The sequence below is a fragment of the Cajanus cajan genome, chromosome 7, assembly GCF_000230855.2.
Source record: "Cajanus cajan strain Asha chromosome 7, NIPB_CcT2T_4, whole genome shotgun sequence".
NCBI classification, from domain to species: domain Eukaryota; kingdom Viridiplantae; phylum Streptophyta; class Magnoliopsida; order Fabales; family Fabaceae; genus Cajanus; species Cajanus cajan.
The window spans coordinates 35,378,841-35,402,835 of NC_138523.1; the positions used below are offsets into that span (position 1 = coordinate 35,378,841).

General features: G+C 34.3%; 1 protein-coding gene across 1 annotated transcript; it reads right to left on the reverse strand.

Annotated features, from left to right (window-relative positions):
- Positions 1-797: 797 nt before the first annotated feature.
- LOC145950148 (uncharacterized) lies at positions 798-2,020 on the reverse strand. The gene is made up of 3 exons (XM_083061121.1): positions 1,582-2,020; positions 1,305-1,508; positions 798-1,220 (listed from the first exon to the last, which is right to left on the reverse strand). Exons 1-3 carry the CDS (start codon positions 1,837-1,839, stop codon positions 930-932), a joined length of 753 nt encoding a protein of 250 aa, XP_082917247.1. The 5' UTR covers positions 1,840-2,020; the 3' UTR covers positions 798-929.
- Positions 2,021-23,995: the final 21,975 nt, after the last annotated feature.

Sequence of the window (23,995 nt, forward strand, 5' to 3'; positions counted from 1 at the left end):
ATGTATAGTGGAACATCAGAGCTATCAACTCCAAAAACTCTAATGTCCCACTGCAATTGAATTGGATGCTTCTTTATTCGTGGTAATTTGATTAGAAGCATAGATATGGGATCACCCTCAGCTTCTGCGATATTGGCATCATGAACATGAGGTTCTCTCATGACCTCCTTACCACGATTGATAAAATCCTAAAGAAATAATCAAAATTAGTTAAACAATAATAGAATTATAAGAATCTAAAAGAGCAATAATATAATTACCTTTGCCCGTGCTGAAAGCGGCATGACCAAACGTTTTGGCCAAGCTAAGAATGTGCCGGTTGCCTGCCCCACTAGTTGAACCTCTGTATTGGGCAAAGGCACTAGAGCAGCAGCATCTTGAACTTGGTCAACCACAACCCGTGTCCAGTCTGGCTGTAGAGGGACACCATGGATGGTTGAGCCACCCTCAAATACTCGGCCAATAGCCACTAACCGTGGGGGGTCATCCTCAACATATAACTCACACTGGTTTGGTACATCAGTGTGAGTCTGATCCGGTGAGGGATCTGGAGCAGCACAACTCCCTTTAGTGCTGACTCGAACACCATCATGAGCAACTGCAGTCTGTTGCTGAGAACGAGCCAAAAGTTCAAACTTCTGTTCAAACTGTTTTCCAATATTCTTCAGTTTCTCTTCAAACTCATCTTCAATCTCTGCTCCAATTCCTGTATAACCTCTTGACTGCAAGAGTTGACAGTGCTCCTCGATGATCGGCCACCAAAGAAATCTCGGTGGCTCCAAGAACCACCAACACCACGCACACGACCTCCGTGTTCTGGCTTTCCTATGGCCGTTGTGAGGATATCATTCCGACCATCAGAAACAAATGAGCCCTGGGTGCTCTGCTCAACTAAACCCTCATGCAACAGTAAGAAAGATTAAAAATTCTTATGAATTAAATGAGTTGAAATGAAGAGTCTTAGTTTGTATATTTTTACTTACTATTTTACTAGCAACGACTCTTGCAGACTCAGAAGTCATTTGCCCATCTGGTTTTGTCCGGGCTGCTATCCACATCTCATGGCGGGGAGGTGACTCTACACGGTCAGCATCCTCAACCCCTGCTGCCTGTGCCTTAGCCTTCTTCATTTGCTTTTTTTTTCTTTCATATCCCCCTCTTGACAATAGATGGGGTGCATCATTCTTAGCCTGTCGTTCTTGGGCAGCTATTCTTTTAGCCTGCAATAATACAAAAAAGAAAATGAGATAAATTAAAATGTACCTTAAGTATTTGTGTCAATGTAAAAGTTATCAATAACTAACCTGCCACGAAGGGTCCAATCGAGTGGCACAAAATTGCATCCACTCCTCATCAGTGATCTGGTACTTTAGACAGGGAGTCTCATTTTGGCGCTCTCCAAATACATACTCCCGTGTCAAAAAAGTCTTGAAGTCTCTCCACCTGGTGGCAAGGGCAGATAACATCTTCCTCCTCATGCCCTCAGTGTTGGGAATGTCAAAATTTTGCTATGAAAATAACAACAAATAATAAATAATGTATTTTAGTTATATAATATTGAAAGGATGTGAAAGTATATACCTGAATATCCTGCCACATGAGGTTCTTGTCAACCTCCTGAACGTCATCCCATGATGGAATGATAATAGAAACATGTCGTCGAGCTAAGACTCCCAAATAGCTCTTAAACTTGGCAGCATTTGGGCCTGATGCCTTTCCAGAACGAGGATCCACCTCAACCGGTGTCCTCTCCTTGGCAATGCGCCCAGCTGTCAACCCAGACAATCGGGTGACAGATCTACCTTCCCTCCTTCCACTGCCAGACCCAGAATCCTCCATAATCCTGAAAAAATTAAACTGTCATTATTAAAACAATGAATTAACTAAATAGACAAATAAAGTAAAAAAGATAATAATAATATAGCAACAAAATAACTAATAAAAAAATAAATAATACATAAACAGAAACCTATTAGGTTGGAATGTAAACTATTGACTCAGTTATTCATAAATTTTCTAACCTAAACTACAACCCTAAAAAATCGATGGTAAACTAAAGGTCAATGCTTAAAACTCTTCTTTAATGCATCTGGAACGGCCCGTACTGAAACTAGAACGGGCCGTTCCAGATCAAAAAATTACAACAACAAATTTCCAGTAGAACGGGCCGTTCTCTTTGCAGAACGGCCCGTACTGCTTGCAGAACAACCCGTTCTGCAAGGAGAACGGCCCGTTCTGCAAGGAGAACGGGCCATTCCAGCGGAACAAATAGCAAAAAAAAATAAAATAATTACGGGGACAACAAACTAACCTCAAACGACCAACGTGCAGACACTTAGAGACTTGGATACATTGAATGTAGCACTAAACGCAGTGGGAGACTCAGAAATTCAGAGAAAATGAGAGAGGTTGTTTGTAAATTATGAGCGCGGGAATGGAAAATACGAAGGTGGGGAATATAGGGCCATTTTTTACGTCGGGCTTCGATGTTCCGACGTAAATTTACGTCGGGTTTCGTTGTTTCGACGTAAATTTACGTCGGACTATGGGGGTTCCGACGTAAATTTACGTCGGACTAGAGGTGGTCCGACGTAAATTTACGTCGCAGTATGAGACTGCGACGTTAATTCCCACATTTACGTCGGACTAGGGGGGGTCCGACGTAAATTAGTCTCCTCTTAATTACGAAACTGCCACCGCGTTTTTACAACGTCGGTGTTTACTGTTTCTGACGTAAATTGGGTGACGTAAATACCCTTTTTTGCACTAGTGAATTTCTTTGATGTTCATAATCATTGTTTAAACTCAAGTGTGACCTATGTTTGACCTAGCCTATCTCCCTAGAAGCTAGTTCTACAAGGGTCATCAAAAGAGGACTAAGAAAAGGAGGAGGAAAGGACATAGGTGGCTCTCGGATTTGGCTACTAAAAAGAACAAACACTAAACACTTGGAGCTGGAAATTTTTGGTGGCTGCGGCACTTGTCATCCGTGGAGATCCTTGGAGTTTAAAATTGTTTTGTAATTGATTTTTAAAAAAAAATAGAGTCTTAGTGACGGATTTAGAGACCAACTTTTTCCTTATTAATTTGAACTTTGTTGCAAAATTGGTCACTAATCCATCACTAATTCTTGGTGGCTGTTTTTAATTTTTCTTTAAGCCACTTGTTTCTTTGCTGTTCAGCTTTATAAATACCTTGTAATTGGCCATTTGAAGGAGTGTCTTGGGTTTGTCTTTGGTACACAATCATCTCTCCTTAGGTGTTCATTTTCGTTAGAACTTGGTGAGAGTGGTCCTTGATTGATCTTTGGTATCTCTCAAGCTCTCACCCTAGGACACGCTTCGGTAGTTTAAATTATTGCACTAATACTTGTTTAATTGCTTTCATTCGTCTAGCATATTGTAGTTCACAAATCATCAAAAGAATTTCATTGAAAAAGAATTTGGTAGAGATTAACTACAAGGAGGATTAGTAATTTTTACTTGAAGAGGCTTGGTTATTAAGTGGCTCTTAGTAGCTCACCTCCCTCCAAAGTTCAATTTGTATACTTAGTCCTCCAAGTACTTAGTCTTAACCTTGCATAAAAATTGCTTTTCAAACTTCTTTCATTAAAAGAAACCTTTCTCCTATAATGGAAGAATTTTCTACTCCTCAAAGTGATAGTAATTCAAGTGATTACAATGACATGTCAAAGGTAACACATGAATTAAGATCACTTAAAATATGGAAAGAGCAAGAAGCTAAAATTAGACAAAAAGAAAAGCTTGAAAGAGAAGCTCAACTTGCTCTTTTGGAGGAAGAGATTCGTTTATTAAAGGAGAAAGAAGAAAAATTACACCACAAGCACCGAAGTAGACATAGCTCCCAACATAGTTCAACCCTAAGAGAGTCAATGCATGATGATAGCCTAGCCTTAGGTGAACATTACCAACAACCTCCTAGAAGAGTTCATAGGACCCCCAAGACAAGGGAATCTAGGGTAGATCTCCCTTATTTTCATGGCAAAGATGATGTTGAGGGGTACCTTGATTGGGAGATGAAGGTTGAACAAATCTTCACTTCCCATCAAGTGAGTGAAGAAAGAAAAGTATCCCTAGCCACTCTAATCTTTCAAGGTCATGTCATGTATTGGTGGACTTCTCTTGTGAGAGATAGGCGTCTCCATAATGATCCTCCAATTCAATATTGGAATGAATTAAGGAGTGCCTTGAGGAGGAGTCATATTCCCTCTTATTACACTAGGGAGCTTATCAACAAGCTCCAAAGACTCCATCAAAGAAACATGACCGTGGAAGAGTATAGACAAATGATGGAGTTATATTTGATGAGGGCTGACATTAGGGAGGAAGAAAACATTACCATTGCTAGATTTTTGAGTGGATTGACTTTTGAGATAAGGGATAAAGTTGAGCTTCTTCCTTATATAGATTTAAATGACTTGGTTCAACTTTGTATCAAGGTTGAACAACAAAATTTGCGAAAAGGTTTTAAAACAAGCTCATATTCATCTTCTTACTCAAAGGTTTATTACAAGAGGGAGGACAAGAAAAACAATTTTGAAAAGAAAAATACTTTTGACTCCCCCAAAAATCTAGACAAGGGTAAGGAAAAAGAAAAAGACAAAAAAACAAACACCTCACACACTAGCACTAAGTCTAGTGACATTAAGTTCTTTAAATGTCTTGGGAGAGGCCACATTTCTTCTCAATGCCCTAACAAAAAGGTCATGGTCATGATTCTAAGGGGCCAAGACATTTATAGTAGCCAAGATGAAGCTACTACTTCTTCATCTTCAAGTGAGGATGAAGAAGAAGCAAGTGAGGGAGAGTCATGTGAGGTCACTTACCCTTACAATGGGGAACTTCTTATGATGAGAAGGGTCCTCAATAACCAACCTAGTGATACACAATCCCAACGAGAGAACATCTTTCACACAAGATGTAATATTTCAAACAAGGCTTGTTCTCTCATAGTGGATAGTGGATCTTGGTGCAATTGTTGTAGCACTAGGATGGTTGTAGAGTTTTCTATTGGGAACTATAAAGATAAAGTAAAATGTGATGTAGTTCCCATGGAAGCTTGTCATATTTTATTGGGTAGGCCATGGCAATTTGATAAACAAACTCATCATGATGGCCTAACCAATAAGATAACTTTCACTCACAAGGGTAAGAAATTTGTGCTTCATCCTCTATCACCTTCACAAGTGCTGGATGATCAAGTGCAAATGAAGTCCAAACGTGATTTAGGAAAAAAAAAGAGAAAAAAAATATATTATTAGGGAAGAGAGAGGAAAAAGGGATTTCTTCTGAAGACTTTGTGACCAAGAAGAGTTGTTTACCCATCCAACATGCATTGAAAAGTACTCTTCTTATTCATAAAAGCCTTAACTCTTATCCTCATGCTGCCACTTATCTTGAAGATGAAGAACCCCCCACATTTCAAACAGAGCATCTTCAACTTCAAGATATGGTGAAGAAGGAGTCAACTAATTTGCGTTTTACTCCTTATACTACTTCTTTGAAGGTGCACAAAGAAGAAAGTATTTCTATGGTTTTCATAAAGCACCCAATCTTTGGTTTACTCTTTTGAAATTAATTTGCTTCCTTCCCTACAAAACAAATGTAGTTTATATGATTATCAAATCCAAAATTGTTTAGGGCGTTTTCTAGTCATGTTTTCCTTATATTTTAGGAAAAGCCTAGGTTCCCATTTACGGTATTTTCAACAAGATGTTGTAGTTTTTCAGAATCATTCTTTTCTTTGTTTAAGCCACAGTGTCACTACATTTTTAGGTTTTCCTTCTAGGTTATGCTTACCCGAGGATTTTATCTCTACTTTTAGGGAGTCTACTTTTGATAGTTTATTTTTCTTTGTTAGGTTAAATAGACGGCTTCCTCCTAGGCTTTATATTTCATTTCCTTACTCTGACAATTTTATCCTCTATACTTGGCCTGTTGTGCATATAGGTGATACTTCTTCTTCCCTGCATACTCACGATTTGAGGACAAATCCTTTTCAAGAGGGAGAGGATGATGGAATCATGGTTAAGAAGGCAAGAGGGGACATTCTAAAAGATCCAAGAGGAATGGGCTATACATGAAGACTTGGGCCAGTCAAGGCCCAATAGGCCCAATGGGCTTGGATGGTCCAAAGTGGAGTTTTACATGGGCCTATCTTGTTGTTCTTATATTTTGTAGTATAGGTTTGGGCCTTAGGGCTTTGTATTTCTTTTAGGCCTTGTATTTTGGCCAAGTAGTTTAGGAATTTAATTTCATGGTCATTTGAATTTAGGGTTAATTAGGAGCACATGTGCATTTTAATTTACATGTAATTAGCCTTACATTTAGTGAGTATTTCGTCCATGTGCACTCATGCACATGGGGTGTCCGAAAATTACTCCTAAATACAAGGTAAATCACATGCAGATGGAGTGGCACATGGGGTGACCGGATTTGGCTCCCAAAATTTGAATATTTGAATTCAAATTTTGGCGCCTAAGGTTAGTCAAACCATACCATGGTTTAACGTAACCTTACGTTAAGCCATTTAGTCACATACACTTCCTAATTCTATAAAGTATACCTATGGCCAGATATTGTAGATACTTTTGGAATTAATTGATGAGTTTTCTCTCTTTAGAAATCTCCTTCTCCGAAAGTCACACCTCCTGAACTCTACCCTACTTGAGCTCCTCTCCTTGTAGAGTTAGGAACTCTTTCTTCTCCGGACTTGGCTAGAAGAAAGCCTAGGTCACATTGAAACTACTTGGAGTCTTCTTCCTTGAAGTTCTTCTAAGGAATCCGAGAAGCTTTGGAAGTGTTCATGAGATTTCCAAGTGGAATCTCATCAGTTCAACACCAAACATAAGGCTTAAGTCTTATCTTCAGTCTTATCATCATTGATGATGATCCTCACTTGTAAAACATATATAAGAACACCAATAAAAGAAAAAGGAGGGAGAAACATTTCACTTGAACTACTAGTGTGAGATATAGTCGGATAGTCATATATAGATAAGACATAACATAAACAAGTACATAATCACAATATAATTAGCCATAAAAACATAGGAATATCACAACATATATTTAACCATGATTCACATAGATGCAATGTACATAAACTTCACTAAACTATATGCATGTGGTGCCAATAAAACATTTTCACCTTTACCCGAAGGCACACATAGAGTAGCCTAGGAGAACATGCTAGGTTAATCCATCACAGCACTCTACTCTAGGATGAGATACACCAAGGCGTGTCAAGATAACTATATCTCGCAAGTTTTACCCCATGCACACAAACTAGCGAAACTGGAACTCCAAACCTAATTGTCCCCAAGGTCATGAATCCCCAAGCATACACAACAGAGACCTTTCCTAGTTATTGTATTTCATATCGTACTCATCACAAAATCATTTTATGCTCATGATGCATATCATACAAGACCCAATGCACTTAGCATGTTATCTTATCTTCACAATTTACGAGTACACATCACACATGTTATCCATATCATTGCTAGGTAAACATGTCCAGACTTTATTCTTGCTAAGCCTCAGCTTAGACTTCACGTTGCATGATCACCACATAATCTACACATAAAATAAACAATACATCATCATTAACAAACCTCTAAGGATAAGTACAAGATTAATATTTAATCATAAACTACATATCCTCCATTATCTCTTTTGTAATTAATTAACAGGTGTAAAACACTTGATCAAAAGCCTTTAAACTCATCATCGTAATACCTAACACAATGAAAGGATCATATGTAGGATGTCGTCTGACGAAAAGCACCCTACGCCTGATGCAATTCACATAAAGAGCATATATTGCTATCTGGATGACCCACACCCAACGAGATTGCATTAGGAGCCCTTGGAGCTCCCATACCTAGCATGGACCATCCCAAGCCCGATGTATGAGTCATAGAGAGTAGCCTATGCTTAATGATGAACATACATTATAAGGAGAGTGGACAAATGCACCCTCACTTTAACTAAATTATTAGTAATGTTAAAAAATATTATATTTTACACCCCCTAATTAATTTTATATATTGAACCCACTAATAACTAATTCCAACATTTATTTTTTGTTCTTTGTATATGTGATGATAATGATTATTATTTTTCATTTTTATAAAAGAATTTTCCCACTAACCTAGGATCTTGGATCCTCCATTGCCTATGCTCTTAGTGGCTTTCGTGCCTAGTGGTTTTTCATGGTGCCCATCATCACATCAAATTTGGCGAATTTGCAGCAAGTACGAAAATTGCAAAAGGTAACCTCACAACTCAAACTTATAATTACAATGGGTAGAAACGTAATTAAAGCCTAACTTTATACCAATAACTCATCAATTAAACATCTTTACTTTGTACTTTAAGCAATTAACACAAATTTGGGATTTATATAAGAGTTACAAGCACTCATTCGTGATTTAAGCAATTAACACAAAATTAAACATATATACATTTCAATCATCACCAAATAGGAACATGAGAGTACATCACACAAATTCATAGTTTAAAACCAGAATTAGGACAACATATAAGAATATATACAAGAGATTAGGGATTAATCTCTTTGCCTAGCATACAACACACACCCTAGGACAAGACTACTCACTCTTCTTAGGGGTGTAAGCAGGTTAGGTTGAACCGGATTTGGATGAATCAATTATCTAACTTGATCAAAATTGAATGGATTAGGTTGGGTTTGTACATTTTTTAAAAATCCAATCCAACCCAATCTGTTTGTGAATGAGTTGGGTTGGGTAGGGTTAATCGAGTCAACATAATTAAATTTATTTAATTTTTGTAAAAAAATTAAATATTTAATAATATATGTAAATCATTTGATATTTTATTGCAAATATAATGTTATCAACCCATGAAGTAAATAATGATACAAACTAGGGATGGCAATGGGGCCCCATGGGGGCGGGTAATAGTAAACCCTTCCCCACCACTCTAGATGAAAATTGGTCCCATACCCGCCCCATACCCGCGCGAGTATCCATGAATTTCTTGAATATCCGTGGATATCCATGGATATTTATAAATTTTTTAAGAAATTAAAAAAATTAATTACAAATAATTTTAAGTTTATATTTAATCTTATTGAAATATTAAAAATAAAAATTTAATGTTAATTTTGAACTTGTAATTAACATTAATTTTGTTGAAATAATAATAAAAAAGTAAAATAATCAATAACTTAAAATACATCAATCTCACAAGTAAGTGAAAGTCTTATATCACAAAGTTACAACAATTCAATCTCATAATGTGTGATGATTAATGTGTGGGCTATGTGGCTATGAAAAAAAATAAGATGAGAGAGTGTAGTTTTAGGGTTATGTGGTACAAGGATAATTAGGATATTTAAGAAATGTTATTAAACAGGTACCCGCGGGTATGGATACCATCATACCCGCCCCCGCCCCGTTTATAAACGGGTAAAAAATTATTCATCCCCATTATCTGCGGGTACCCAATTAGCCTACCTATTTATTATCCGTAGCGAATTTTATCCACAGATACCCGCAGGTGCGCGTATTTTTGTCATCCCTAATACAAACTAATTCCAAAATAAATTTGTTAATTTACTATAATGTTATCAGCTCAAACAATCAACATTAATAAAAAAAAAATTAAATTTAAAATAAATATGTTGTACTGTTACAATATTATCAATTCAAAAACATAAAATTCATTATTGAACAAGAGTGATAAAGTATTGTTTTCAGCAAGTGATATCATCCAAATACTAATTATTATTATTATTATTATTATTATTATACATGACAGAGTTGGGTTGGGTTATGAGTTATGTTAGATTAAGTCTAATCTAAACACTACAAAAATATGATTTGAATTTACTAGGTCAGTTTGAATCAGTTCAAATTCGTTGGTTACTCGTACTTGCTTACATCTCTCCCCTACCTTGATGAGCGTTAGACAGTGGATGCAAAATTTCAAGATGATCTCCTGTATCACCTAGTTCCCCAGACTTCTCTTCAAGCAGAGAGAGAAACCGTAAGCGAGAAAGAAAGAGACATAAATTGACTAAGCTTAAAAACCTTCTTTTTTATATAGAAAAACCAACTCCTTCCTTTATATTTTTAAAACAAAACATAATTAAAATAAAATTAGATTATACAACACTTATTTTAAAAAGTACACTAAATTAAAGAATTAATTAACACATGTATAATTAAATAAAACATCTCCATTATTTTTCAAAGCCCCTTAATTAATTAAAACCTTTGAATAAATTTGACTGTAATATCATTTGTAACTCCTCTTATAATATTCTAAAACTTTGATATAATATTATAAATTTTCTTATCCTTATCTTATTTATAAAATATTTTCAAACTTTTAGTTACCATATTTAAAATAAATAGACAAGAAAAAAAAACTGAAAAAGATTTCATGTATAGATATAAAAGTAATATTTACTTATTTAAAGTTTAATTAACACAACCTTGTAAGTTCTATGATTTTCTAATACATCAATTATAGAAAATTAAAGGATCTTTGAGATTCATGATACTCACATAATAATAAGAAAGTGTGTACCTTTCTCCATAGTAGAAAACTCCTTTGATCCTTAGAGTGCTTTGATCTTCTTGAGAAGATAACCAAGATTTCACTCCCTTTGACTTTTCTTTCTACTCTCTCTATCTTTCGTGATGGCTAGGGTTTGAGAGAATACTTTCTGTCAGGGGTGTGGACCTTGTCTCACATTAGTGGATATTTATAACCCCTAAAGATTGTTATTTCCATCAAATAACAATTATTCTCATAAATGCTCCATTAAACTCATTTATCATTTAGTCTTTAATTATTTAATTATTTATTTATTAGTCCCTTTATATTTTACATATTTCCCACATGAGACATAATTATCTTACATTCTCCCACTTGACTCATGTGACATTTCTCACAACGGACAAATAAATAAATTAATTAAATTAACATAATGCGCATTAAAATGGTTAAATCATTTTATACATTGGGTTCATCATAATTTCATATTTAAAAATATGAACTAATTTGAGTCATGGCGGTTGTACATCAGTTTAATCGACATAGTCCCTTCCATGTACTACAAACAAGCCTTCTTCTTAATATGATCATTAATAAGGAGCACATACTTGGTCCAACTTTATATCTTTATTCAAGATAACACCTGTTTACATTATTCTAACACAAATATGCATAAAATCATAGAAAACAGGTACTCAGAAGCATATCATTAATGAGCTCAAAATGTCAATCACTTAATATAAAATAAACATGATACTCAACAATCATTAGTAACAACAATACCCATATTTTTAACATGCTCAATAAATGTTTTGGGCGGTAATCCCTTTGTTAAAGGATCAACTATCATAAGATTTGTGCTAATATGTTCTATTGACATTCTTTGTTTCTGAACTTTTTCCTTCACGACAAAGTACTTTAATTTCATATGCTTAGCACCCTTAGAGTACTTGTCATTCTTAAAAAAAATATATTGCTGCAGAATTATCAAATTACATTTTCAGCGGCTTGGCAATACTGTCGACAATTCCAAGCCCTGAAATAAAGTTCTGCAACCAATTAGTCTGAATTGTAGCCTCAAAACATGCTACAAATTTAGCTTCCATAATCGATGAAACAACAATTGTTTATTTTACACTTTTCCATGATATTGCTCCTCCAGCTAAAAGAAATACATAGCCAATAGTGGATTTTTTTTTGAATCCACACATCCAGCAAAATCAAAATCTGAATATCCAATCACCTTAAGGTGATTAGACCTCCTATATGTAAGCATGTAACACTTTGTTCCCTATAAGTATATCAAAACTTTCTTTGCAGCTTTCTAATGTTTCATTCCTGGATTACTTTGGTATCTTCCTAACATTCTAGCTGCAAAACTTATATCTGGTCGAGTACAGATCTGAGCATACGTGATACTCCCAACAACTGATGCATACGGAATTGCTTCCATTTGTTTTCGTTCCAAGTCATTTTTAGGACATTGAGTGAGACTAAAATTGTCTCCTTTCTAAATTGGAACAGGCGATGCTGAGCACTTTCCATCCTAAATCTCTCTAGTACTTTATTGATATATGCTTTCTAAGACAAGCCTAGCAGTCCTTGTGATCTATCTCGGAATATTTCTATTCCTATCACATAGCTTGCCTCGCCCATATCTTTCATTTCAAAGTTACTAGAGAGAAACTTCTTAGTCTCATGAAGAAGACCAAGATCATTAGTTGCAAGCAAGATGTCATCAACATATAGAATTAAAAATATAACTTTACTCCCACTGACCTTCAAATATATGCATCGATCAACAATGTTTTCTTTAAATCCAAAGGAAATAATGGTATCATTAAACTTTAAATACCATTGGCGGGAAGCTTGCTTAAGTCCATATATTGATTTCTTTAATTTGCACACCATGTGTTCCTTTCCTTCAACCGAGAACCCCATTGGTTGGTTCATGTAAACATTCTCCTCCAAATTTCCATTTAGAAAGGCGGTTTTCACATCCATTTGATGTAGCTCCAAGTCATAATGGGCTACTAATGCCATGATAATTCTAAAGGAATCTTTTCGTGAGACGGGTGAAAAAGTCTCTTTGTAATCAATGCCATTTTTTTTAGTAAAACCCTTAGCAACAATTCTAGCCTTGTACCTTTCAAGGTTGCCATCAGAGTCACGTTTAGTCTTAAAGACCCACTTACAACCAACTCTCTTGCAACCTTCTGGCAATTCTATAAGGTTCCAAACATCATTTTGTTCCATGGATTTTAATTCTTCTTTCATGGCATTTAACCACTTTTCAGAATTATCACAACTTACAGCTTGTGAAAACGAAACTGGATCATTCTCATTAATACTTGAGTCAATTTCTAACTCATGTAGATATACCATATAGTCATTTGAAATAGCTGGTCTTTTTTCTCTTTGTGACCTTCTTAATACTATTTCTTGTGGTTGTTCTACAATAGGTTCATTATGAATCATGGGTTCATTATTGTGTTGTTCTTCTTCATTGTTGTTTGACACAACAGTTAGAGGAACACTTACTTTATTGCCAGAGGCATAAGTCAAAGGAACTTGCATTCTAACTTCTTTGACTTCCACTTTCTGTGGAATTGTACTCCCACTAACTTCACCATTTTCAATGAACCTTGCATTTCCAGTTTCAAAAATTCTCATATTATGATTAGGACAATAAAACATATACCCCTTTGATTTTTTCTGGATTACCAATGAAATATCCACTGATTGTTCTTGTATCCAATTTCTTTTCTTGTGGATTATAAATCCTTATTTCTGCCTGACAACCTCAAACATGTAGGTGCCTTAAACTAGGTGTCCTACCAGTCCACAGTTCAAAAGGTGTCTTTGAAACTGCCTTACTAGGAACCCTGTTTAACAAATACATGGCAGTTTTCAAGGCATACATCCACAAATATATGGGTAAAGTTGAATTACTTAACATACTCCTAACCATATCCATTAATGTTCTATTACGCCTTTCTGATACACCATTTTGTTGTGGTGTACCTGGCATTGTATATTGAGCACAAATGCCACGTTTCTAAAGAAGTTTAGCAAATGAACCTAGGTGTTGCCCAGTTTCATTATATCTTCCATAATACTCACCACCTCTATCAGATCTTACAACTTTCACCTTTTTGTCTAATTGCCTTTCTACTTCATTCAAGTAAATTTCCAAGGCATCAACTGCTTGAGATTTCTCATGCAATAGATAAACATAACCATAACGTGAATAGTCATCTATAAAGGTAATGAAGTATTTTTCCTTTCCGAAAGAATTGACATCAAAAGGACCACATATATCGGTATGCACAATCTCAAGAAGCTAAGTGCTTCTTGTAGCTCCTTTCTTTGTATGTTTTGTTTGTTTTCCTTTAATACAATTCACACAAATATTTAGATCCGTAAAATCTAGATTTGGAAGAATTTCATTTTTTTATTAATCTTTCCATTCTTTCTCTAGAAATGTGACCTAAACGTTTATGCCACAAGAAAGCAGAACATTCCCAAGGAAGTTCTCATTCATAGTCATTCTAAAAGACTTAAGTCTTGCTGCAATATTTGTCATCTCAATGACATGCTCATAAATCCCATAAATCTTTAGCACTTTCAGTTTTGGGAAGAGTTGTCTTAATACTGTCAGCAACAGTCATTCTCATGAACATTAGGCAAAATCTGTTAGACTTTTCCCAAACTTTATAATAGGCTTTCTCTTCATCGCTACTAGAATCAATAATAGCAGCACGTTTCTCTTCCAATATAGCAAGGTCTAAATCCAATACACCGAGGTGAAATTAGACTTGCTCATTCCAGTCAAAGAAGTTAAGCCTATTAAAATTGGAATAGACACTATAAGAGAATTCAGTGAATTAGGAACAAATACTTTATAATAAAATTTCACATGAGTGTTTTGAGACATAAAGCACATGCTACCCATATAATATATACAAACATCAATCAATAGTATATTGATACTCTCCTTTGGGTGATACATCAACACACAACATACAAACATAATGATGCTAATAAATTTAATCATCATTTTGCAACTAAACATGCACCAATTAAAATTATCTAATACCTTTGGGTATATAAATAATTTAATAGCACATATAAGTCACACACAATTATATTCATTAATTATGAGAACAACTAATCAACCTTTGGGCGATACATAAATGTCTTATAATAATGAATTTCAATATACCCATAAACAAACAATTATTTTATTTAGCATCCATTATTCTATGGGTAATTGAATTAAATCACCATTAATTTGGAATTAAATAAATATAAAATCTGGCCACTTTGGTGACTAACAAATTCATCATACAATTAATTCCAATTAAATAAAAATTTTACCAGTCCCAATTTAAAGTCATTCATGAATTTCATAAAAGAAAGTAAAATAAAACTTCATACTTTAGAAATTGAGAACATTGAAATTCTACGTTGAAATACATGAAGGTAACATGCGCAGTCACAAATTCCAAAATTTAATTAAAAGGAAAAATCAATTATTTTCAATTTGAAATATTAATTTCTACGTTGAAATACATAAGGGTAGAATGCGCAGTCACGAATTCCAAAATTTGACTAAAAGGAAAAAATCAATTCTTTCCAATTTGAAATATTAATTCATGCATTTCAAAAAAGGAAACTTTCTTTCAATCACTCGATTTCATGAAAATAATTCTTTTGCGATTGCCATTAGGATTTCGATAATGTGGGATTTAATATATTGATCATAATTTAAAATTAAGAATTACATTCATGATCCAAAACAAACAACATGCAGCGGAAAATTAAACATAATATTGCAACAATGACCTTGATAGAATTATTCCACTTCCGATGGTACTCAAAGAATCAAATATAATATTCGTTTATTTATCTATCCTTTTTCTTTTCACTTTTCATAATATTTTCCCACTTCAGGTGAAGAAAATATTCTTTTATTTTCATTGTCGTACAATTATCTCACTTCGGGGTGAGAAAATATCCTTTTATTTTCATTGTTGCACAATTATCTCACTTCTAGTGAGAAAAAAATATTCTTTTATTTTTCATTATTGTACAATTATCTCACTTCCGGTGAGAGAAAAAAAATTGCTTGAAATTTCTTAATTTGACAATGTCTTCTGGATCATTGCAAAATCGTTATATATGTATATATATATAACATTCATGGAGAATTATACAATTTTACAACACATATCATTCACGGAGAATCATTCAATTTCAAAACCATGCTCTGATACCACATATAAGTTCTATGATTTTCTAATACATCAATTATAGAAAATTAAAGGATCTTTGAAATTCATGATACTCACATAATAATAAGAAAGTGTGTACCTTTCTCCATAGTAGAAAACTCCTTTGATCCTTAGAGTGCTTTGATCTTCTTGAGAAGAGAACCAAGATTTCACTCCCTTTGACTTTTCTTTCTACTCTCTCTATCTTTCGTGATGGCTAGGATTTGAGAGAATACTTTCTGTCAGGGGTGTGGACATTATCTCACATTAGTGGATATTTATAACTCCTAAAGATTGTTATTTCCATCAAATAACAATTATTCTCATAAATACTCCATTAAACCCATTTATGATTTAGTCTTTAATTATTTAATTATTTATTTATTAGTCCCTTTATATTTTACATATTTCCCACATGAGACATAATTATCTTACAAACCTCACATTATTAATTAATTATAGATATTTTGTATAATAAAATTATTGTTTTTATAATAATCATAACTATTTTAAAAATATACTTAAGATAATTTATACCTGATGGATAGTATATTAAAATTTAAGTTATATATTACAAATGATAAATGATAAATTTATTTCTTTTTTTTTTTCCAAAGATGATTATTTTACTAATGGAGTCCAACTTAGTTATACTTGTACATACATTAGTTATAAATTTCGTGGCACACATTCCATTACAATATTGTACATAATTTTGTCTATTAATAATATATGATGGATATAAAGCTGAAAACAATCGTGACTCACTGTTGCTGAGGTCCATTTAGTAAGCAGGCTTAAGATTTGCAAGCCACGTGAATGGTACATGCATTTTCTCATGATAGTAGTTAAACTTTAGGAAAATGATCTGCAATATACGTGTAAGAATTAAAATTTTTTTTACAACAGATAAAATCTGCACAGATCTTATCTTATAAGATAAGATCTTATCTCTTAGTAACTAAAAATTTAATGCATGATTAAAATCTAACTAATTTTAAAATAAATAAAAATAAAAATAAAAAAAGTAATCTTTACAATCTAGCTTATAAATAGGATGTGACCATCATAGGTAAAAATAAAGATAAAAAAGGGAGAGTGAGAACCGGAAGAAAGATTGTCAAGGAAGAGAAAAAAAGTATAAGAAGAAAAGTGAGGAAATAAAAGAATTTTAGTAACCAGTTTTCTCTAAAATAATTCTACTTTTCTATTAAGGTAAGTGAGAGGATATCTTTATCTTTTTAAATTTTAAATACTATTATATTTGTTTATTTTATGTGTATTTACTTAGTGAGGTGTTCCTAACTTTATTTACTTATTTTATTTAAGATATATATTTTTTTATTCTTAATAATTAATAAGGTGTTTCTAGTTTGTGTTTAATTATTTTATAATGTTTATCACTTTCATTTACTTGATTAATATTTTTAATACATTTCATTTACATAAATTATATTATATTAAATTTTAAATAATTAAAAATTCTCAAACTTATTTAGTTTAATTATTTTTATATTAATATTAACTATAATATAGTTTTGTTAAAATATTCTAAACTTATCTTGTTGTTATTTCTTCATGCATTATAAATATAAATATTATTCTATGGTCATGGAGAATAAAGTTTGAATTAATTTATAGTTGGAGGTTTGACCTTAAAGATTTAAATGAGTAAGGATTTAAAGTGAAATATCTTTTTAATTTGTTGGTTGATATTATGATAATGCTTATTTATCCTGACTAGCTATTAAAATAATTCAAATTTTATTATAACATGATATATATATATATATATATATATATATATATATATTGCTTATATATTTAATGTTGATTATAAATAATTCTGTATATTTTATTGAGTTATTTGTATTTATTGGATATTGTTCTCACTCCTTACTTTTCTCTATTTAAAATTAAATATATTACAAAATAGATGGATCTACCCACAATCCCAGATTCCTTTACGATTGTTATTTCTGCGGTCTTCCTTGGGAAAAATTGGAGTGTGGATGCCATTTCCAATTCAGGCACATTTCAAGGCATAGGATTTTCTTCATTTGATTTTTTTTCCCGACCAAGAAATCTCCACTATTATAGATGGACCTATTATAGTAACTTTCTTTTTACCACCCGTCAATCACGCTAATCCAATTGTAAATTTATTTCCACCACCAATATAAATATTATCATAGAAGTAGAAAAATATATGGTATGTAAATAAGTATGCATTGTAAATATTTTTAGAATAGTATGAAATGTAAATATAAGTTAACTATATGTATATAAGTTCACAAAATCTTCTTTGTCTTTATGTAAAATATTATTAATGAGATAGTTGTGTTAAAAGTAAGAAGTATATATTTAATATTATGCTTGATATTATATAAATTGGAGGTTACACCTCTTATGTTTGATGTCTCAACAGTTCCATTCTAGAACACTTCACGTGGTAACACTTTACATAACTCTTCATTAGTCAAAACTCTTCTTATAGAAGACAAATTTCTATATTAGTCAGAGTTCTTTGTGGGTAACCTTTTCTAAGATGTTTGTCCTACTTTTTAGAACCAACAATTGTCACTAGTGCAAAAATAGGCTTTTACGTCACCTAATTAAAGTCAGATAAACGCAAACCCTACGTTATAAAAATGCGGTGGCAGTAACGTAAATATGGACTGACTAATTTACGTCGGACATTGGGGGGTCTGACGTAAATTAGACAATCTACGTCGGAGGAACATGTGGCCGACGTAGATTGTCTAATTTACGTCGGACCCCCCAATGTCCGACATAAATTAGTCTCTAAAATGCCAACGTTCTTTTCATTTCCCGTGTCCCTTTGTTTTCTCTCATCTAACTCTCAATCTTCTTCTCTCAATCTCTAAGTGTCTAAGTTCGTGTGTTTGCACATTCCAGACTAAGCCTAAGATTCTGCACATTCGACATTTGAGGTAAATTTCTTAAACGAATTAATTTCTGCATTTTCTGTTAAATGTTCATCTGGAATGGCCTGTTCTGCAACCAGAACGAGCCGTTATGCTTGATTAATTTGTTTGTTTATTGTTGATTTGGAACGGGCCGTTCTGAAACTAGAACGGCCCGTTCCAGACAAACAATTAACAAAGAATTATTGCAGCTGGAACGGGCCGTTCTGATTTTAGAACGGGCCGTTCCAGATGCATAAATCTTTGTTTATTTTGAATCTGGAACGGCCCGTTCTGGTTTCAGTACGGGCTGTTCCAGATGCATTAAAGAGAGACTTTTTAATGCATTGACCTTTAGTTTATCATCGTATTAGTATAAATATTTTATGGATTTTATCCGAAATTACTATCGAGTTTTTAGGGTTGTAGTTTAGGTTAGAAAAATTATGAATAACTGAGTCAATAGTTAATTTGTGTTAATATATAAATAATGAATCAAAGTTGGATGAATGCAATTCGCATTAGTCAAGAGTACAGAAATGGAGTTGAAGAGTTCTTGCAGTTTGCAAGAGGAAATGGGAAACCCATCAAAGGGCATATTATTGTCCATGTGTTCGTTGTTTGAATCAGATATGTCAGGAAGTTGGGGAAATACGTGATCACCTGTTTATATATGGTATTGTGAAGAATTATACAGTATGGACATGGCACGGAGAAATATTAGACATTCCAACGGTGTCAATAACTGAAAATTTTGAAGGGATGGACGATAATTTAGAAGAGATGATACGTGATGTTGGTGAAGAAAATTTTGAAAGAGCACATGTGTATGATACCTTAAAGTCTGATTTTGAGCAGCCATTGTACCCAGGATGCAGTATGTTTACAAGATTATCAGCAACTTTAAAATTGTTTAGTTTAAAAGCAAGAAATGGCTGGACTGATAAAAGTTTCATAGAATTGTTGGAGTTGTTGAAGGATATGCTTCCAGAAGATAACACATTACCTAATCGCAACTATGAGGCAAAAAAGATACTATGTCCAATGGGTTTGGAGTATAAGAAGATACACACGTGCCCTAATGATTGCGTATTGTATACAAATGATTTTGCTACACTGAAAGTGTGTCCGACATGTGGATTGTCGCGGTTCAAAAAGAAAACTGATGGAAGTAGTGGTGAAGAAGAAATAAAGGCTCCCCTTGCTAAGGTGTTATGGTATTTGCCAATAATACCTAGGTTTAAAAGATTGTTTGCCATTAAAGAGGATGCAAAAAACCTCACATGGCATGAAAATGGTAGAAAATGTGACAATTTTCTTCGACATCCAGTTGATTCTCCGCAATGGAAGAGGATTGATGAAACATTTCCAGAATTTGGTGCAGAGTCAAGAAACTTGAGAATTGGTCTAGCTACAGATGGCATGAATCCTTATGGGAACTTAAGTAGTAAACACAGTTCATGGCCAATTTTGTTGGTCATTTACAATTTGCCTCCTTGGCTATGCATGAAGAGAAAATATATTATGTTGTCTATGATGATATCAGGACCCCGACAACCAGAAAATGACATAGATGTGTATCTTAGTCCATTGATTGATGACTTGAAAATGTTGTGGGAGACAGGAGTGGAGGTCTTTGATGCATATCGTGAAGAAAAATTTACTTTGCGTGTAATGTTATTTTGCACAATAAATGATTTTCCAGCATATGGTAACTTGAGTGGGTATAGTGTGAAAGGTCATTATGCATGTCCTATATGTGAAGAAAACACAAGTTATACCCAATTGAAACATGGGCAAATGACTGCGTACACTAGGCATCGTAAGTTTCTTGTTCGTAGTCATTCATATCGTAGATTGAAGAAAGCATTCAATGGATGTCAGGAGGATGAAATTGCCTCGACACCGCGCAATGGTGAAGAAGTGTATCAGCGGGTGAAGAACATTAACATTATGTTTGGAAAGTTGCAAAAGAAGTCAACTGAGAGAAATATCTGGAAGAAATGATCAATATTTTTTAATTTTCTTTATTGGTGCAAGCTAGATGTTAGACACCGCATAGATGTGATGCATGTGGAGAAAAATGTTTGTGATAGTGTAATTGGGACATTACTAAACATCAAAGGAAAGATTAAAGATGGAGTGAAAGCACAACAAGATTTGGTGGACATGGGTATACGTTCTGAGTTACATCCTCAATCTATTGGAAGACGCACTTACTTGCCTCCAGTTTGTCATACTCTATCAAAGAAAGAAAAAAAAAGCTTTTGTGAGTGCTTACGCAGTGTGAAATTTTCACAAGGGTACTCCTCAAATGTTAAGATTCTGGTGTCTATGCAAGATTTGAAGTTGATTGGTTTAAAGTCTCACGATTGTCATGTGTTAATGCAACAACTTTTGCCTGTGGCTATTCGTAACATTTTACCATCTTCTGTTAGAGTTTCTATTACTCGATTGTGTTTATTCTTCAATTCCATTTGCAACAAAGTAATTGACCCTGTAAAGTTAGATGAGTTAGAAAATGAAGCAATCACAATCTTGTGTCAATTGGAAATGTATTTTCCACCTTCATTTTTTGATATCATGGTGCATTTAATAGTTCATTTGGTTAGGGAGATTCGATTGTGTGGCCCGATTTATCTTAGATGGATGTACCCTGTTGAGAGATACATGAAGATCTTAAAAGGATTTGTCAAGAATCAATACCGCCCAGAAGCCTCTATTGTAGAGAGGTACATTGCAAAAGAAGCCATTGAGTTTTGTTCAGGGTACATGTCGAAATCAGAACCAATAGGAATTCCTAAGACTCGACATGATGGGAAACAATTTGGTAAGGGTACTCGAAGTTTAAAGATTAGAACTGTGAGTCGAACCGAAGTTGACCAAGCACATTTGTACATATTGAACAACACTGATGAAGTAATTCCTTACATATCTGAACACATAGATGAAATCAAGATAGCACACCCCCAAATGAATGAGAAATGGGTATTGAATGAACATAACAAGAGTTTCTTAGCTTGGTTTAAGAAAAAGGTTTACGGTGAGGTTAATGCTTCTGATACACTTTTGAGACTCGCTCGTGGGCCTAACAACGATGTGATTACATTTGGTGGGTATGACATTAACAAATATTGTTTCTATACAAAGATAGAAGATGACAAAAGTAGAGTACAAAACAGTGGGGTTACAATTCAGGCTGAGGCTGTGCACTTTGCTAGTTCTAAAGATAAAAATCCCATTACAGCATCTATGAGTTATTTCAAAGTCATACAAGACATATGGGAAATTGATTATGTTACGTTTAGAGTGCCTGTGTTCAAGTGTAAATGGGTTGATGGCAATACGGGTGTGTGGACAGATGATTTAGGATTCACTTTGGTTGATTTGAACAAGGTCGGTTATAAGGATGAACCTTTTATTATGGCATATCAAGCAAGACAAATTTTTTATGTCAAGGATCCATGTAATGAGAAATGGTCAGTGGTCCTCGAAGGAAGAACCATGCATGGAACTCACGAAGATGAGTCTCTAGATATGCATTAGACACCGTCTTTCTCAAGCAGATCATTTGGTCCTATTGTGGATAATGAAGTGGACGAAATACATGCTATTCGAAGTGATCATGATGAAGGAATATGAGAAAATATTCCAACCTAATAGGTTTGTGTTTGTTTATTATTTGTTTTTTTATTAGTTATTTTGTGGTTATATTGTTATGGATGAATGCAATCTACGTCATGGGTGGCACATATTTTCATGCGTTGTCATAAACTTTTCTGAACGTTATGTATGTAACAAATTTTTCATTCGTAAAAGACACTTCACATATTTGATTTTAATTTTAATGGCATTAGCTTTATATTTCAGGATTATGGAGGATTCGGGGTCTGGTAGTGGAAGTAGGGAAGGTAGATCTGTCACCCGATTGTCTGGGTTGACAGCTGGATGCATTTCCAAGGAGAGGATACCGGTTGAGGTGGATCCTCGTTCTGGCAAGGCGTCAGGCCCAAATGCTGCCAAGTTTAAGAGCTATTTGGGAGTCCTAGCTCGACGGCATGTTTCTATTATCATTCCATCATGGGATGACGTTCAGGAGGCTGACAAGAACCTCATGTGGCAGGATATTCAGGTATATACTTTCACATCCTTTCAATATTATATAACTTAAATACATTATTTATTATTTGTTGTTATTTTCATAGCAAAATTTTGACATTCCCAACACTAAGGTCATGAGGAGGAAGATGTTATCTGCCCTTGCCACCAGGTGGAGAGACTTCAAGACTTTCTTGACACGGGAGTATGTATTTGGAGAGCGACAAAATGAGACTCCCTGTCTAAAGTACCAGATCACTGATGAGGAGTGGATGCAATTTCGTGCCACTCGATTGGACCCTTCTTGGCAGGTTAGTTATTGATAACTCTTACATTGACACAAGTACTTAATCATTATTTTAATTAATCTCATTTTCTTTTTTGTATTATTGCAGGCCAAAAGAATAGCTGCCCAAGAACAACAGAGTAAGAATGATGCACCCCATCTATTGTCAAGAGGGGGATATGAATTTAAAAAAAAAAAAAAATGAAGAAGGCTAGGGTAAAGGCAGCAGGGGTTGAGTCTACTGACCGTGTGGACTTACCACCCCGCCATGAGATGTGGATAGCATCCCGGACAAAATCAAATGGGCAAATGACTTCTGAGTCTACAAGGGTCGTTGCTGATAAAATAGTAAGTAAAAATATACAAACTAAGACTCTTCATTTCAATTCATTTAATTCATAAGTGTAGTCCAGGGTATACTTATTGTTAATATGTTGCAGGAGGGTTTAGTTGAGAAGACCACCGAGGGGTCATTTGTTTCCCATGGTCGAGATGATATCCTCACAACGGCCATAGGAAGGCCAGAGCACGCAGGCCGTGTGCGTGGTGTTGGTGGTTCTTGGAACCACCGAGATTTCTTTGGTGCACGATCATCGAGGAGCACTGTTGACTCTTGTAGTCAAGAGGCTATGCAGAGAATGGAGATGTAGTTTGAAGAGAAATTGAAGAACATTCGAGATGAGTTTGAACAGAAGTTTGAACTTTTGGCTCATTCTCAGCAACAGATTGCGGTTGCTCATGATGGTTTTCGAGTCAGCACTAAAGGTAGTTGTGCTGTTCCAGATCCCTCAGCGGAACAGACTCACACTGATGTACCAAACAGTGTGAGTTATATGT

Coding starts and splice junctions, on each gene's coding strand:
- LOC145950148 (XM_083061121.1), bottom strand. CDS start 1,839: ATGGAGGATTCTGGGTCTGGCAGTGGAAGGAGGGAAGGTAGATCTGTC. Junction 1,509..1,581: donor TCATGTGGCAGGATATTCAG/GTATATACTTTC, acceptor TTATTTTCATAG/CAAAATTTTGACATTCCCAA. Junction 1,221..1,304: donor GATTGGACCCTTCGTGGCAG/GTTAGTTATTGA, acceptor GTATTATTGCAG/GCTAAAAGAATAGCTGCCCA.